The sequence below is a fragment of the Mustela lutreola genome, chromosome 15 (genome assembly GCF_030435805.1).
Source record: "Mustela lutreola isolate mMusLut2 chromosome 15, mMusLut2.pri, whole genome shotgun sequence".
In the NCBI taxonomy this organism is placed as follows: Eukaryota; Metazoa; Chordata; class Mammalia; order Carnivora; family Mustelidae; genus Mustela; species Mustela lutreola.
In genome coordinates, this window is record NC_081304.1 from 19,326,443 (window position 1) to 19,341,461 (window position 15,019).

General features: G+C 42.1%; 1 protein-coding gene across 11 annotated transcripts in view; it reads left to right on the plus strand.

Moving 5' to 3' along the window:
* The window catches only part of BRCA1 (BRCA1 DNA repair associated), a 67,250-nt gene that overhangs the window by 4,803 nt on the left and 47,428 nt on the right, over nt 1-15,019 (plus strand). For 10 of the 11 annotated variants that reach the window (XM_059149819.1, XM_059149814.1, XM_059149816.1 and 7 more), the window contains exon 3: nt 7,769-7,822. The exons of the other annotated variant lie outside the window; for it this stretch is intronic. In XM_059149819.1, the coding sequence (XP_059005802.1) occupies nt 7,769-7,822 (54 nt within the window). The remainder of the gene's footprint in view (nt 1-7,768; nt 7,823-15,019) is intronic. 11 annotated transcript variants of the gene reach the window in all.

Consider the following 15,019-nt stretch of genomic DNA (forward strand, 5'->3'; position numbering starts at 1 on the left):
CCCCAATACACTATTTCCCTTTCCTATTTTTTACCCCCATAGCTTTTATTACTATCTAACATTCTGTATAATTTGTTTATTCTTTTTCTCTACCCTTATAGGATTTAAACTCCATGAAAGCAAGGGTTTTTATTTCTTTTGATTACTTCCATGTCCTTAGTAGTTAGAGCAATGTACTTGGGACATAGTAGCCACTCACTAAACATTTGTTGAAGGTATTAAATAATAAGCTAAATTGGTCCTTTGATAGTTTAATGGTTTTTAATATTGTGATGGATAGTGGTGGGTAATATTCAAAAGGTAAATTGGAAAGCTTTATCTATTGCCCCTTCAATAAAGGAGAGTAAATTCAAGTACATTTCTCTTTGTGCTTCAAAGTTGTTGTTCGTATTTGGAGTCAAGTAAATTAGATTAAAGAAAATGCAAGTCCTGTTCCCAGAGAGATACAAGATTTGTAAGTAACCCTCCTCTCCCTTGCCCCTGAACATTTCAGCTAAATAAAAACAAGAGCTAAATGAGATTTATAGCCTACTGTATGAATCATCAGAGCCAGAGAAGCAGGAAATGACAACCGGAAAAAAAAAAAAATTGCTTTTGAAATAGCATAAAACTTACTCATGATATTTACAAAGAGTGATCAGAAAGTCTTGAATAGTGTGGCATCCGGGTCCATTTATTTTATATTTCCACGAGACTCAGTTATAAAAATGTAATGTTCTTTCTCATTGTGGCAAATTAAACCATCAATTAAAAAGCTCAGATATATAAAAAACAGATGCAAGAATGAAAGTTAATGGTAAATTATCATTTTCTTTTTTTTTTTTTTTTTTTTTTTTAAGATTTTATTTATTTATTTGACAGAGAGAGATCACAAGTAGGCAGAGAGGCAGGCAGAGAGAGAGGAGGAAGCAGGCTCCCTGCTGAGCAGAGAGCCCGATGCGGGACTCGATCCCAGGACCCCGAGATCATGACCTGAGCCGAAGGCAGCGGCTTAACCCACTGAGCCACCCAGGCGCCCTAAATTATCATTTTCAACTAGCAGTTGTATGTTTTCCAACTCCCTATTTTTTTTTTTTTAAGATTTTTATTTATTTATTTGACAGAGAGAAATCACAAGTAGGCAGAGAGGCAGGCAGAGAGAGAGAGAGAGGAGGAAGCAGGCTCCCTGCTGAGCAGAGAGCCTGATGCGGGACTTGATCCCAGGACCCTGAGATCATGACCTGAGTCGAAGGCAGCGGCTTAACCACTGAGCCACCCAGGTGCCCCTCCAACTCCCTATTTTTTTAAATCTATTTTCTATTAACAATAGCCTTAGATTTTTTATTATTTATTTTATTTCATTTTCTATATACTTTATATATATATATTTTTTAAAGGTTTTATTTATTTATTTGACAGGGAAGGGAGATCACAAGTAGGCAGAGAGGTAGGCAGAGAGAGAGAGGGAAGCAGGCTCCCCGCTGAGCAGAGAGCCCAATGTGGGGCTCGATCCCAGGACCCTGAGATCATGACCTGAGCCGAAGACAGAGACTTAACCCACAGAGCCACCCAGGCACCCCTGATTTTATTTTATTTTATTTTATTTTTAAAAAGATTTTATTTATTCATTTGATAGACAGAGATCACAAGTAGGCAGAGAGGCAGGAAGAGAGAGAGGAGGAAGCAGACTGCCTGCTAAGCAGAGAGCCTGATCTGGGGCTTGATCCCAGGACCCTGAGATCATGACCTGAGCTGAAGGCAGAGGCTTTAACCCACTGAGCCATCCAGGCACCCCAAATATATTTCTTTCTTTTTTTTAAGATTTTGTTTATTTATTTGACAGAGATCACAAGTAGGCAGAGAGGCAGGCAAAGAGAGAGGGAAGCAGGCTCCCCGCTGAGCAGAGAGCCCAATGCGCGGCTAGATCCCAGGACCCTGGAATCATGACCTGAGCCGAAGACAGAGGCTTAACCCACTAAGCCACCCAGGCGCCCCCCACCCCTGATTTTATTTATTTATTTATTTATTTATTTAAAGATTTTATTTATTTATTTGACAGAGAGAGATCACAAGTAGGCAGAGAGGCAGGCAGAGAGAGAGAGAGAGGAGGAAGCAGGCTCCTGCTGAGCAGAGAGCCCGATGCAGGACTCGATCCCGGGACCCCGAGATCATGACCTGAGCCGAAGGCAGCGGCCCAACCCACTGAGCCACCCAGGTGCCCCCGATTTTATTTTTTAAAAGATTTTATTTATTTGACAGAGAGAGACAGTGAGACAGTGAATACAAGCAGGGAGAGTGGGAGAGGGAGAAGCAGGCTCCCCACTGAGCGGAGAGCCCAATGCAGGGCTTGATCCCAGGACCCCAGAATTGTGACCTGAGGCAGACGCTTAACTACTGAGCCACCCAGGCGCTCCTCTACTTGGGTTTTTAAACTAAAACTTTTCTTCTCTTCATTGTTAAACTTTAAACTCATCCAAATGGAAAGTTCTAGGATGAGAATCATACCTACTCTACTTTTTGTTCATTTGTTTAATAGTGCCCTTGGGTCGCCTGGGTGGCTCAGTAGGTTCAGCATCTGACATCTGCTCTAGTCATGATCCCAGGGTCCTGGGAATGAGCCCCTGGGCAAGGGCTCCCTGCTCAGTAGGGAGTCTGTTTCTCCCTCTTCCTCTGCCCCTACCGCCCCCGCCCCCCCCCCCCCGCCACTCATGCTCATGAACTCTCTCTCAAATAAATAAAAAGTTTAAAACAAAAAGTGCGCAAAACAGTATAATTTTCAATCGTGTCTTAATAAATGATTCCTGATTATGACTGGAAACAGTGTTCCAGTAGCTAAAGGGTAGGCTTCTAACTTCTTTTTTTTTTTTTAAAGAGTTTATTTACTTATTGGACAGAGAGAGAGAACTCAAGCAGGCAGAGGGAAAACAGCCTCTCCACTGAAGAGTGAGCCCAATGCGGGGCTCAATCCCCATGAACTGAGCTAAAGCTGCTTAACCAACTGAACCACCCGGGCACCTCCCCACCCCTGTCCTTCTAAAAAACATTTTATTTATTTATTTGACACAGAGAGAGAGAGATCACAAGTAGGCAGAGAGGCAGGCAGAGGTGGGGTGGGGTGAAGCGGGGAGAGGGTGGGAAGCAGGCTCCCTGCTAAGCAGAGAGCCTGATGTGTGTGCGGCTTGCCCTGAGATCAGGGCCTGAGCCAAAGGCAAAGGCAGGGGCTTAACCCACAGAGCCACCCAGGCACTCCGTGGGTTCCAGGTTCTTTGAGATCCTTTGAGCTAAAATACCTTTTGTTAGCCTCTCTTTAAATTACCGATGTTTATTTCTTCCTTTCTAACTTTTTACACAAGACTCTATAAAATTTTTGACTTTCAGAAGAGTTTGCTAAAATGTGTATCCTGGTAGGTGGTGGTGGTTTTCAGCTTATCTTTCTAATCACTTACACCCATGCTGGAAGCCCAAAATTCAAATACACTAAGTCTAAAATGTTGCCGAAACAAGAAGAATTTAAAATATTTGAATCACTTTCATAGTGAATACTTACTTTCATCAGATCTAGAAGAGGACTTTTTTCATTCCCATTCCCTCTTCTTCTTCTTCTTTTTTTTTTTTTTTAAAGATTTTATTTATTTATTTATTTGACAGAGATCACAAGTAGGCAGAGAGGCAAGCAGAGAGAGAGGGGGAGGCAGGCTCCCTGCCGAGCAGAGAGCCTGATATGGGGCTCGATCCCAGGACCCTGAGACCACGACCTGAGCCGAAGGTAGAGGCTTTAACCCACTGAGCCACCCAGGCACCCCCTTCTTCCTTTTTTTTGTTAAGATTTTATTTATTTATTTGAGTGAAAGAGCATGAGTGGGATGGGGGGAGAGGGGAGCAGCAGGCAGAGGGAGAAGGAGGCTCCCCACTGAGCAGGGAGCCTGATGTGATGCTGGGCTTGATCCCAGGACCCTGGGATCATGGCCTGAGCCAAAGGCAGATGCTTAACCAACTGAGCCACCCAGAGGCCCTTTTCCCCATTCCCTCTTCAAAAGCTTTTTTTCAACAGTCCTTACCTTTTTACATTTCGAAGTTTTCATCCATTTAAAGTTTGTGTTTACAGTATGTTTGTATAGCTCAGCTTATAATTACCATACTGAAACATAATTATTTCAGAGTTGAGTCAGTGGTGAGAATAAAAGCCATCTGGTATCATAGCTAAATCCAATTTCGCCTTTACTGAGAATTTCTTTGATATGTAGCTTATCTGAGGATTTGTGATTTAGTAGCAAATCAGAGTTCCCTTTGTTGGTGGTTTTTCTTTTTAAAAATCACATTAGGTCCGGATAATAATTCTCGCTTTGGTACAAGTCATCTCAGGTTGTGAACATTTTCCTAAGTAACATTTAATTTTATTCTGACAATAACCTCAAGAGACTGTTAGAGTGGGTAACAGAGAAGGAACCCGGGATTTGGGTCGAGGGCTTGGCCTGAGGTCACTCTGCTAATAAAAAAAGAAGGCCGGGTAGTAGAAACCTGGCCTTCTGACTTCCTGTGATATTTTCTTCTCTGTTACCTGTACTGCGTCAGAAACCGTGTGATCACAAGAGTTGTGTTACCAAACCTTTCACAACGAGGCTATTGTCCCCCAGCTTTTCCTGGGATCCTTTTCTAAAAAGTGAAACACGTAATGAAAAGACCCACATTCCTGCCACACACAGATGGCCTGTTGTTTGATGTCCTGGCTGAACTATACCAAAAATCGGTTGCTGAAGTTCTCATTCAGAATAAAAGATAAAGACTTAAAATCGCCTATAGATTCCTACCTGCTCAGGTTCCCAGATGCCAGCCTGACCTCTTGTACTAGTGCTTGCCCCATGGCCTGCTCCCTGACCTTCAGAAATACCAGGCAGGGACCTGCTCAGAGTCTGCCTTCTCTGTTCCCTCTGCTGGAATGTTCTTCCCCCAATGATTGCACAGCCTGTTTCCTCACATTATGCAACTGTCTGCCAATGTCATCTCAGCGAAACCTTTCTTGGTCACTCTGTATACAATGTCCCCCCACCCAGCACTCTCTGTCACTGTTACAGGTCTTTATTTTCATTTTTAGCTCTTATTCCCATATGTTCTTGTTTAATTCTCAGCTGTCTTACCATAACCTGAATAAAAGTTCTATAAGGACAGGCTTTGTTTTGTCTCCTGCTCTACCTCCCCCTCTAGGAATTGTACTTGTGTATAATTCCTTGTTGTATTAGTAAGTGAAATAATCTCAGGAAGATACTAAGATTTTGTGAATAGACTGGTAGGGATGGGAATTTGGGTGACAAAGTTTTCTTTTCTCAAAATTTTAATAGTTTTCTAAATTTATTTTTTTATTTTCTAAATTTTCTATGGTGAGTATTTATTACATTGTTTTTTTACAAAGTAAGCACAAGCCAAGCATCATGTACCTCCTAAAGTGACATAATAAGTCCTAGCACACAATACCACCTGTGAAATGTTTTTGTCAAAAAATTGAATCTGGGGCACCTGGGTGGCTCAGTGGGTTAAAGCTTGTCTTCAGCTCAGGTCATGATCCCAGGGTCCTGGGATCAAGCCCGGCTTCAGGCTCTCTGCTCAGCGGGGACCTGCTTCCCCCTTTTTCTGCCTGCCTCTCTGCTTACTTGTGATCTCTCTCTCTCTGTCAAATAAATAAAATCATTTTAAAAAATGGTACAGATCAAATGACCTGCTTTTTAAAATAATTGACAAGGGGGAAAAGGGGAGTGAGATCTATAGATTAAAAGATACCTAAGATACATCAGTCAAATGCAGTGCATGGATCTTGTTTGAATCCTGATCTACATAGATATTAAATTTTAAGAGACAGTGAGGGAAGTTAGCATATTGTATATTAGATGATATAAAGGAATTATTATTTTTTAAAAAATTCACTTATGTATTTGAGAGAGAATGTGGCAGGGAGGGACAGAGGGAGAAAGAATTTTAAGCAGACTCCATGCTGAGCACAGAGCTCAATCTCATAACCCTGAGATCAGGGCCTGAAACCAAGAGTCAGACACTTAAGCAACTTTCCACCCAAGTGCCCCTAAAGAAAATTATTATTATTATTATTTTTAGGATTTTATTTATTTGACAGAGACACAGCGAGAGAGGGAACACAAGCAGGGGAAGTGGGAGAGGGAGAAGCAGGCTTCCCACTGAGCAGAGAGCCCGATGTGGGACTCGATCCCAGGACCTTGGGATCATGACTTGAGCCAAAGGCAGATGCTTAACGACTGAGCCAAGCAGGCACCCCGAAAATTATTTTTTGAGAGTAGTATTGTTTCATGGTTACCCTAAAAAGATCTTTGCCTTTTAAAAATATGTTTTGAAATATTTATAGATGAAATGAATGACTCCTGGGATTTATTTTAAAATGATCTGGGCCTTGTTTGGGTGGGTGTTTGTACAGAGGTCGTAAGACTTTGAGTAAAGCTCAAAGTAAGCTTTGAGTTGATAATTGTAACTAAGTGATGGTATGTGGGGTTTATTTTACTATGTTATTTGTGTAAATGCTTGAAATTTTCCATATTAAGAAATTTAAGTGGTGGGTATGCCTGCCTGGGTGGCTCAGTCAGTTGAGTGTCTGCCTTCAACTCAGGTCATGATCCTAGGGTCCTGGGATCGAGTTTCGAGTCTGGCTCCCTGCTCAGCTGCGAGTCTGCTTCTCCCTCTGCCTGCAATTCCCCATGCATATCCTCTCTCTCTCTCTCTGACAAATAAATAAAATCTTAAAAAAAAAAAAAAAAAAGAAATTTAAGGGGTACCTTTCTGGCTCAGTCCATAGAGCACGAGACTGTTCATCTCAGGGTGGTGAGTTCGAGCCCCACATTGGGTCTAGCAATTACTTGAAAGAAAGAAAGAAATTTAAAATAAAAAGGCACTCGCGCAAAAAAAAAAAAAAAAAAAGAATGTGCTGTGAGATGACCCAAAAGAAATACAAGAAGTTTGTTATCTTCATGGCACTTTAAGTTTAGTTAAGGTATAGGATGTTCCCCACAAATTTAGCTTGAAAAATGTATCAGTGAAAACTAATAAATAATAGATTAATGTCAGCCAATTGTTTTTAAAGATTTTATTTATTTATTTATTTATTTGACAGAGAGAGCATAAGTAGGGGGAGTGGCAGGCAGAGGGAGAGGGAGAAGCAGGCTCCCCACAGAGCAGGGACCCTGATGTGGGACTCGATTCCAGGACCCCGGGATCATGACCCGAGCCAAAGGCAGTCGCTTAACCAACTGAACCATCCAGGTGTACCTCAGCCAATCTTTTATTTTATTTATTTATTTATTTATTTATTTATTTTTAAAGATTTTATTTATTTATTTGACAGACAGAGATCACAAGTAGGCAGAGAGGCAGGCAGAGAGAGAGAGAGAGAGAGGGAAGCAGGCTTCCTGCGGAGCAGAGAGCCCGATGTGGGGCTCGATCCCAGGACCCTGAGATCATGACCCGAGCCGAAGGCACCAGCCCAAACCACTGAGCCACCCAGGCGCCCCACAGCCAATCTTTTAAATGCAAAAAATAATAGAGAGTATGGAAAAGAGTGTAATATATTCTGTTTTGAGGGCTGAAAGCTCAGAAATGTAAGGATCAAATTCTCTGCTATTTTAGCAGACATTTAATATTTATTAAATGAACTTAAAGCCTTACCTTGACTCAGTTATAGCAGCTTAAAATTGCACTTCTTTACCAAGAATTTATTTATATTGAAATGAATTATTGAGCCTTCTTTCTTTTTTTTTCTCCCCCCCTATCCTTCTAGTCTGGAGTTGATCAAAGAGCCTGTTTCCACAAAGTGTGATCACATATTTTGCAAGTAAGTTTGAATGTTTCATGTGGCTCTGTTATTTAGCTTTTTTACTTATTCTTTACAACACAGGAAATACCTAACTTTATAGAAGCTTTAGCTTAAGTGAAAGTTAAGTGTAAAAGAAAAACCGAACTCTGTTTCACTCCAGCTAGGAGCACTTAGAAAACCTGTGGAAGTTGGTTGTAACCATAGTTCCTGGGAAAATATTGGCACATTTATCTAATGGGATATGAAATCATTCTGAACAGCTGTTTGTGTTTGTGGTCGTGGTAAAAGCAGATTGCCAGCAATTGTGCAATAAGCAATTTCCCAGTTTCTCCTTTCTGTTATTTCTGTTCGTCACTCTGCTTTCTCCCTTCTAAGGCTCAATGTTTGCCTGCTTCATAATCCTTGTGAAGATAGGAAAGGATCTGATAGCAGTTTATATTTAGGCTGAAATTAATTCATACCAATGATTCAAGTTATATTTACATTTTTAAGGATCTTGCCTTTTGAAGATGTTTCTTGATGAAAGAATTTGGAAAAACATTTGGTAGGTGATTTGGTGGAACAAAGGAGTTTTCTCCTCGTTGTAAAGCCGTGATTGACACTTGCTCTGAATGCCAACTAATTTGTTTTTAGATATTTTTCCTTTTTAAATCGGAAATGAAAGCCATGTCTATGGTAATGAGTTTACCATCACAAAAGGTTATATGATGGCAGAACATGTTTCCCTTCTGCCCCCTAGCCACTGTCTCTCCCTTCCCTCCATGTCTGCACCCAAAGTGGAGCTCAGATTTCCAACCCTGAGATCAAGAGTTGCATGCTCTACTAACTGAACCAGCCAGGTGCCCCCTCAGGAATTTTTTTTTTCTTTTTAAGGAATTTTTCAATTCAGGCATTCTTTTTTTTTTTTTTAAGATTTTATTTATTTATTTGACAGACAGAGATCACAGGTAGGCAGAGAGGCAGACAGAGAGTGGGGGGAAGCAGGCTCTCTGCCGAGCGGAGAGCCCGATGTGGTGCTCGATCCCAGGATCTTGGGATCATGACCTGAGCTGAAGGCAGAGGCTTTAATCCAATGAGCCACCCAGGCACCCCTAATTCAGGCATTCTTAATTTGGGATTTGTGAATGGTTTTCATGAATGTCCAAGGATTATATTTGGTTTTAAACGTAATTGTATTTTTTTTTTAAAGATTTTATTTATCTATTTGACAGAGAGAGAGATCACAAGTAGGCAGAGAGGCAGGCAGAGAGATGGGGAGAAGCAGGCTTCCTGCTGAGCAGAGAACCTGATGCGAGGCTCGATCCCAGGACCCTGAGATCATGACCTGAGCTGAAGGCAGAGGCTTAACCCACTGAGTCACCCAGGTGTCCATTAAACCTAATTGTATTAGGAGCTATAGTCATGTGCAGTTTCCTGGGAAAGACAGTCCATAATTTTCGTCAGATTCTTAGAGTGTTTCCATAACCTAAAAAACGTGAAGAGCTTCTGTGATAAGGATAAGGAGGGCTGGCTGAAGCTGAAGGAAACCTGTTCCCCCCTGGAGGGATTTCCGAACGCTAGCTGGCCCCTTCCTTTGCCTGAGTTCTACTTTATTCTTCCCATTTGTCTGTCCCAATAAGGATCCAGAACCCATTCCCACTGCCTCTCACCCCTTTCCCATGCCACCCCAGTGTCCTAGATCTGCTCCCATGAATTTCCTTCTGATTTCTGAGGCCCTTGTCCCTGTCAGGTGCCAGACCGCACAACTGATCACTCTGCTTTAAGAATTTCTAGTTTTGTGGCCCCTGGAGGGAATCTTCTCAAACTATTGTGGTGTAGAATGGTTTCTTTGAGATTGATACTTTTGTGAAACAAAATTTAAAAGTCCCAGTACTGGGATGCCTGGGTGGCTCAGTCGTTGAGGGTCTGCCTTCAGCTCAGGTCGTGATCCTGGTGGTCCTGGGATCAAGCCCTGCATCTGGATCCCTGCTCCGTGGGGAGTCTGCTTCTCCCTCTCCCTCCACCTGCCACTCCCCTTGCTTGTGCTGTCTCAATCTCTGTCAAATAAATAAAAAACATCCTTTTTTTTTTTTTTAAAAAACCTTTAAAAAATAAATAAAAGACCCAGTATTTTAAAAGTTATAGATAGATGAAAATTAACCTTTTATTTATTTATTTATTTATTTATTTTATTTATCAGAGAGAGGGGGGGAGAGAGCGAGCACAGGCAGACAGAATGGCAGGCAGAGGCAGAGGGAGAAGCAGGCTCCCTGCTGAGCAAGGAGCCCGATGTGGGACTCGATCCCAGGACGCTGGGGTCAGCCGAAAGCAGCTGCTTAACCAACTGAGCCACTCAGGCATCCCGAAAATTAACCTTTTAAATGCTGAACTTTCACTGTTTCTCCATGAGAATCGTTCTGAAATGTACTGTATGCTCTCCTGTCACCTTGAGTAATGAATACATAATATTATAACGAGTAAAGAAGAGATTGCATTGTGAACATTCATTACTTTGAGAGCTTATGGAAGAAGAAAATTATAGGTAGAGTAAATAATATGAGCAAAGGTATGAAGAGAAGAAAGTAGACCCTCCAGGGAAAAGAAACTAACTTTGCAAACATGTATAGGAGTAGTGCTGAGGGGCGCCTGGGTGGCTCAGTTGGTTGAGTGTCTGACTTTGGCTGTGGTTGTGATCTCTGCAATCCAGGCAAGTGATGAGCCCGTGTCAGAGAGGTTTGATGGCTAGAGACATTAAGATCATGGTATCAGTGAATTCTGGAATTTAGCAATGGGTTGGTACATCAGAGATGTAGAAATAGGCAAGACATGGAAAATCTAGCAAATAGATTGAACATAGTCTCTCAGGAGTCTAGGAGCAAAAATGAACACAGGTGTAGGGTAGTGGTTGTAAGGGAAGAGTCGTGGCAGGGATTCAGCCATAGGATGCTGAGGGTTAGGGTTAAGATTCCTGTCTCTAAGAGACAAGAACATTGGCCCTTGAGACTGGGATACAGGGCAAGGAACTTAGGCACTATCTTCAGGATGAAGAGCTCAAGACAGATTCTTAATCATTGGGGACTAAATAAAAACTAGAGGTTTGCTCGAGAAGATAGATCTCTAATATCAAAACTGACAAGGCTTGGTGGGACCAGCAACACAGTGGATGCTGAGGTGCTAAGTTATGGAGCACTCAGGGTCTTTATTTCCTTTAACTAAGGCCTGCATTGGTTCATGATCTGTTGGCAGGAATCCAGGGCACCTCCATTGTAATGAAAGGAAGCCAAAAGTCATCCTGCCTTTATTTTGCCCAGACTTAGAACTATTAATTTATTGCTTCCTGCCAGGATAGATTTGGATCAACAGCTCAAAATTAGATGAGTTTCCATAACATTATAAATCTGCTCTGGGTGCACACATGCTCAGAAATGAGTACTCTAAACGTCCCCCCAAATTAGTTTGTGTCACTGTGATTTTACTGTTTTCTTATCAGCTTTAAAAATCTGATGCCACTCTTTAGAAAACATACTACATTGGCTTTAAAAATATATTGTCTTTCCCTAAGCATTGGGCTTTAGAAATTGAAGAGGCTAAAAACTTGGGATGCCTGGCTGGCACGTGACTCTTGGTCTTGGAGTTATTAATTTGAGCCCCACATTGGGTGTGGGGATAAAAAGAAAATACAGTCTTCGGGACGTGTGGGTGACTTGGTCAATTAAGCATCTGCCTCCGGCTCAGGTCATAATCTTAAGGTCCTGGGATCGAGCTCCACATCAAGCTACCTGCTCAGCAGGGAGTCTGCTTCTCCCTCTGCCCACCACTCCTGCTTGTGCCCTCACGTGCGCGTGCTTTCTCTCTGACAAAAAAAAAGAAAAAAAAAAGACGACTCAGACATTTTTACTGAGAACCTCATATAGAACTTATATATGTGTGTGTTCTCATTTGATTGACGTATCACATGTATTCCTCAGAGCTCGGGAACAGAATTTAACAAATTCTTCTCAGCCTTGAATGATACCAATGTTCCATTGATCTGTGGGTACTTTCCTTACCTTAGTCTTTTCAAGTCATGTACAAGTTCATTTTCTCTTTTGAGTTTAGTAAATAACCTTGAGGCATCTGTTCATTTTCTAGCATAAGGAAAGATTGGAACCTATATTTTGGTTGATTTCTACCTACCTAGTTCCCCTGCATTTTTTGTGTAATTATTGTACAGGCTACAACACTCTGTAATGTAGCTTGTCCCTCTTGGCTTAGTTGCTCTATGCTGCAATATTCTATTTGGGAGATTCCCTCCCTTACCTTCCCATGAACTGTGTAATTATACCATTTGCCAGTGTAATGCACTGATTCCTCCTAGGGCCATTATGGTAGCATATGGGTAGGATTTGCATCTTTTCAAGGAGTGGTAGCTTCAGTCTGTGGCTATTTAAATACATACAATGCAGGTAACTTTTAAAAAAAAATTTTTTTTATTAACATAAAATGCATTATTAGCCCCAGGGGTACAGGTCTGTGAATCGCCAGGTTTACACACTTCACAGCACTCACCATAGCACATACCCTCCCCAATGTCCATAAACCCACCACCCGCTCCCTCCCCCCTCCCCCCAGCAATCCTCAGTTTGTTTTGTGAGATTAAGAGTCTCTTATGGTTTGTCTCCCTTCTGATCCCATCTTGTTTCATTTATTCTTTTCCTACCCCCTAAACCCCCCACATTGCCTCTCAGCTTCCTCATATCAGGGAGATCATATGATAATTGTCTTTCTCTGATCGACTTATTTCGCTAAGCATAATACCCTCTAGTTCCATTCATGTCCTCGCAAATGGCAAGATTTCTTTTCTTTTTTTTTTTAAAGATTTTATTTATTTATTTGACAGAGAAATTACAAGTACACTGAGAGGCAGGCAGAGAGGCAGAGAGAGAGAGAGGAGGAAGCAGGCTCCCTGCTTCCGAGCAGAGAGCCCGATGTGGGACTCGATCCCAGGACCCTGAGATCATGACCTGAGCCGAGGGAATTGGCTTAACCCACTGAGCCACCCAGGCGCCCAAGATTTCTTTTCTTTTGATGGCTGCATAGTATTCCATTGTACATATACCACGTCTTCTTTATCCATTCATCTGTTGATGGACATCTAGGTTCTTTCCATAGTTTGGCTATTGTGGACATTGTTGCTATAAACATTCGGGTGCACATGCCCCTTCGGAGCACTACATTTGTATCTGTCTCTTTTTTTTTATTTTCTTTTTTTGACACACAGAGAGATCACATGTAGGCAGAGAGGCAGGCAGAGAGAGACGGGGGAAGCAGGCTCCCTGCTGAGCAGAGAGCCCAATGCGGGACTTGATCCCAGGACCCTGAGATCATGACCTGAGCTGAAGGTAGAGGCTTAACCCACTGAGCCACCCAGGCGCCCATTACATTTGTATCTTTAGGGTAAATACCCACTAGTGCAATTACTGGGTCGTAGGGTAGCTCTATTTTCAATTTTTTGAAGAACCTCCATGCTGTTTTCCAGAATGGTTGCACCAGCTTGCATTCCCACCAACAGTGTAGGAGGGTTCCCCTTTCTCCGCATCCTCGCCAGCATCTGTCATTTCCTGACTTGTTAATTTTAGCTATTCTGACTGGTGTGAGGTGGTATCTCATTGTGGTTTTGATTTATATTTCCCTGATGCCAAGTGATGCTGAGCACTTTTTCATGTGTCTGATAGCCATCTGGATGTCTTCTTTGCAGAAATGTCTGTTCACGTCCTTTGCCCATTTCTGGATTGGATTATTTGTTTATTGGGTGTTGAGTTTGATAAGGTTGCAGGTAGCTTGTTGATACCCCTTTCCTTTACACTATAGAATTGTTGAGCACAGCACAGTCATGGAGCATCTGTACAGGTGAAGAAGAAACCTAGTTTCCTTGACTGTTCCTAGGGCCCGTCTGTACTGTCAGATGAAGACAATACAGCAGGGTTGTTGTGTAAAGTAAGAGAGGGCACTGCATGTTTGGGAATATGGTCAGTAAAAAGTGCTCTCTGCTGGCTTAACCATTCCTGCTGCCTTTTCAACTCCCTTTTTTCTTTAATGGTCCTTTTCACTGCCAATGTCTGCTCCCTTCCTGTCACCTCCCTCACCAGAATATTCTGTTCCTTATGATGGCAGGGATTTTATTTTGCCTTTTGCTGAATCCTCTGCATCTAGAACAGTACTGGACATGTAGTAAAGATCGGTGGTATGAGTGAATCCCTGCTCATAATGAGTGTCCCTGCAGCTGTCTCTACTGCTCTCTTCCCTTTTCCCCTTCCTACTTGTATTTTCTCTAAATCTTCTGTCTTCTTCCTAAGGGAATTTTGATCTTCATAGATACCATCAGTCAGTAGGAATAGTATTTTTTTTAAGGAAGTAGACTTATGAGAATATGTTGCATGTGTCCTTCATGTCTTCCTAGCCATATTTGCTGTCTGAGGTAACCACCAAAATTGTTTTCCAGCCAGAGATGCTCTGAGAGCTCACCTGTCCCAGAAGGCTGGAGCCTTCCTCATTCCTTAGACTTCTAGTGTGTGACTTGGTTTTATGCCAACTATCACGGCACACATTGTGAATATGGAAATGAATACATTTTCTCCCTACCTTGAGCTTTTTTTTTTTTTTTTTCATTTTTATTGAAATATAATTTACATGCTATAAAATTCACCCATTTTAAGTGTACAGTTCAAGGTTGTGGGTTTTTGTTTTTGTTTTTGAGGGTTTTTTTTCCGTATATTCATAATTGTGCAACCATCACTGCAATCTAAGTTTAGAATTTTTTTTTTTTTTTATTTGACAGAGAGAGATCACAAGAAGGCAGAGAGGCAGGCAGAGAGAGAGGAAGGGAAGCAGGCTCCCTGCTGAGCAGAGAGCCCGATGCGGGACTCGATCCCAGGACCCTGAGATCGTGACCTGAGCCGAAGGCAGCGGCCCAACCCACTGAGCCACCCAGGCGCCCCTAAGTTTAGAATTTTTTTTAAAAATTTTTATTTATTTGAGTGAGAGAGAGGACCTAAGAGAGGAGGGTCAGAGAGAAAAGCAGACTCCCCACTGAGCAAGGAGCTTGACTCAGGGTTTGATCCTGAGACTCTGGGAACATGACCTGAGCTGAAGGTAGATGCCTCATTGACTGAGCCATCCAGGCACCCCAAGTTTAGAACATTTTCATCACCCCCCAAAAGAAACCCTGTACCCATTAGTAGCTACTCCCCATTCCCC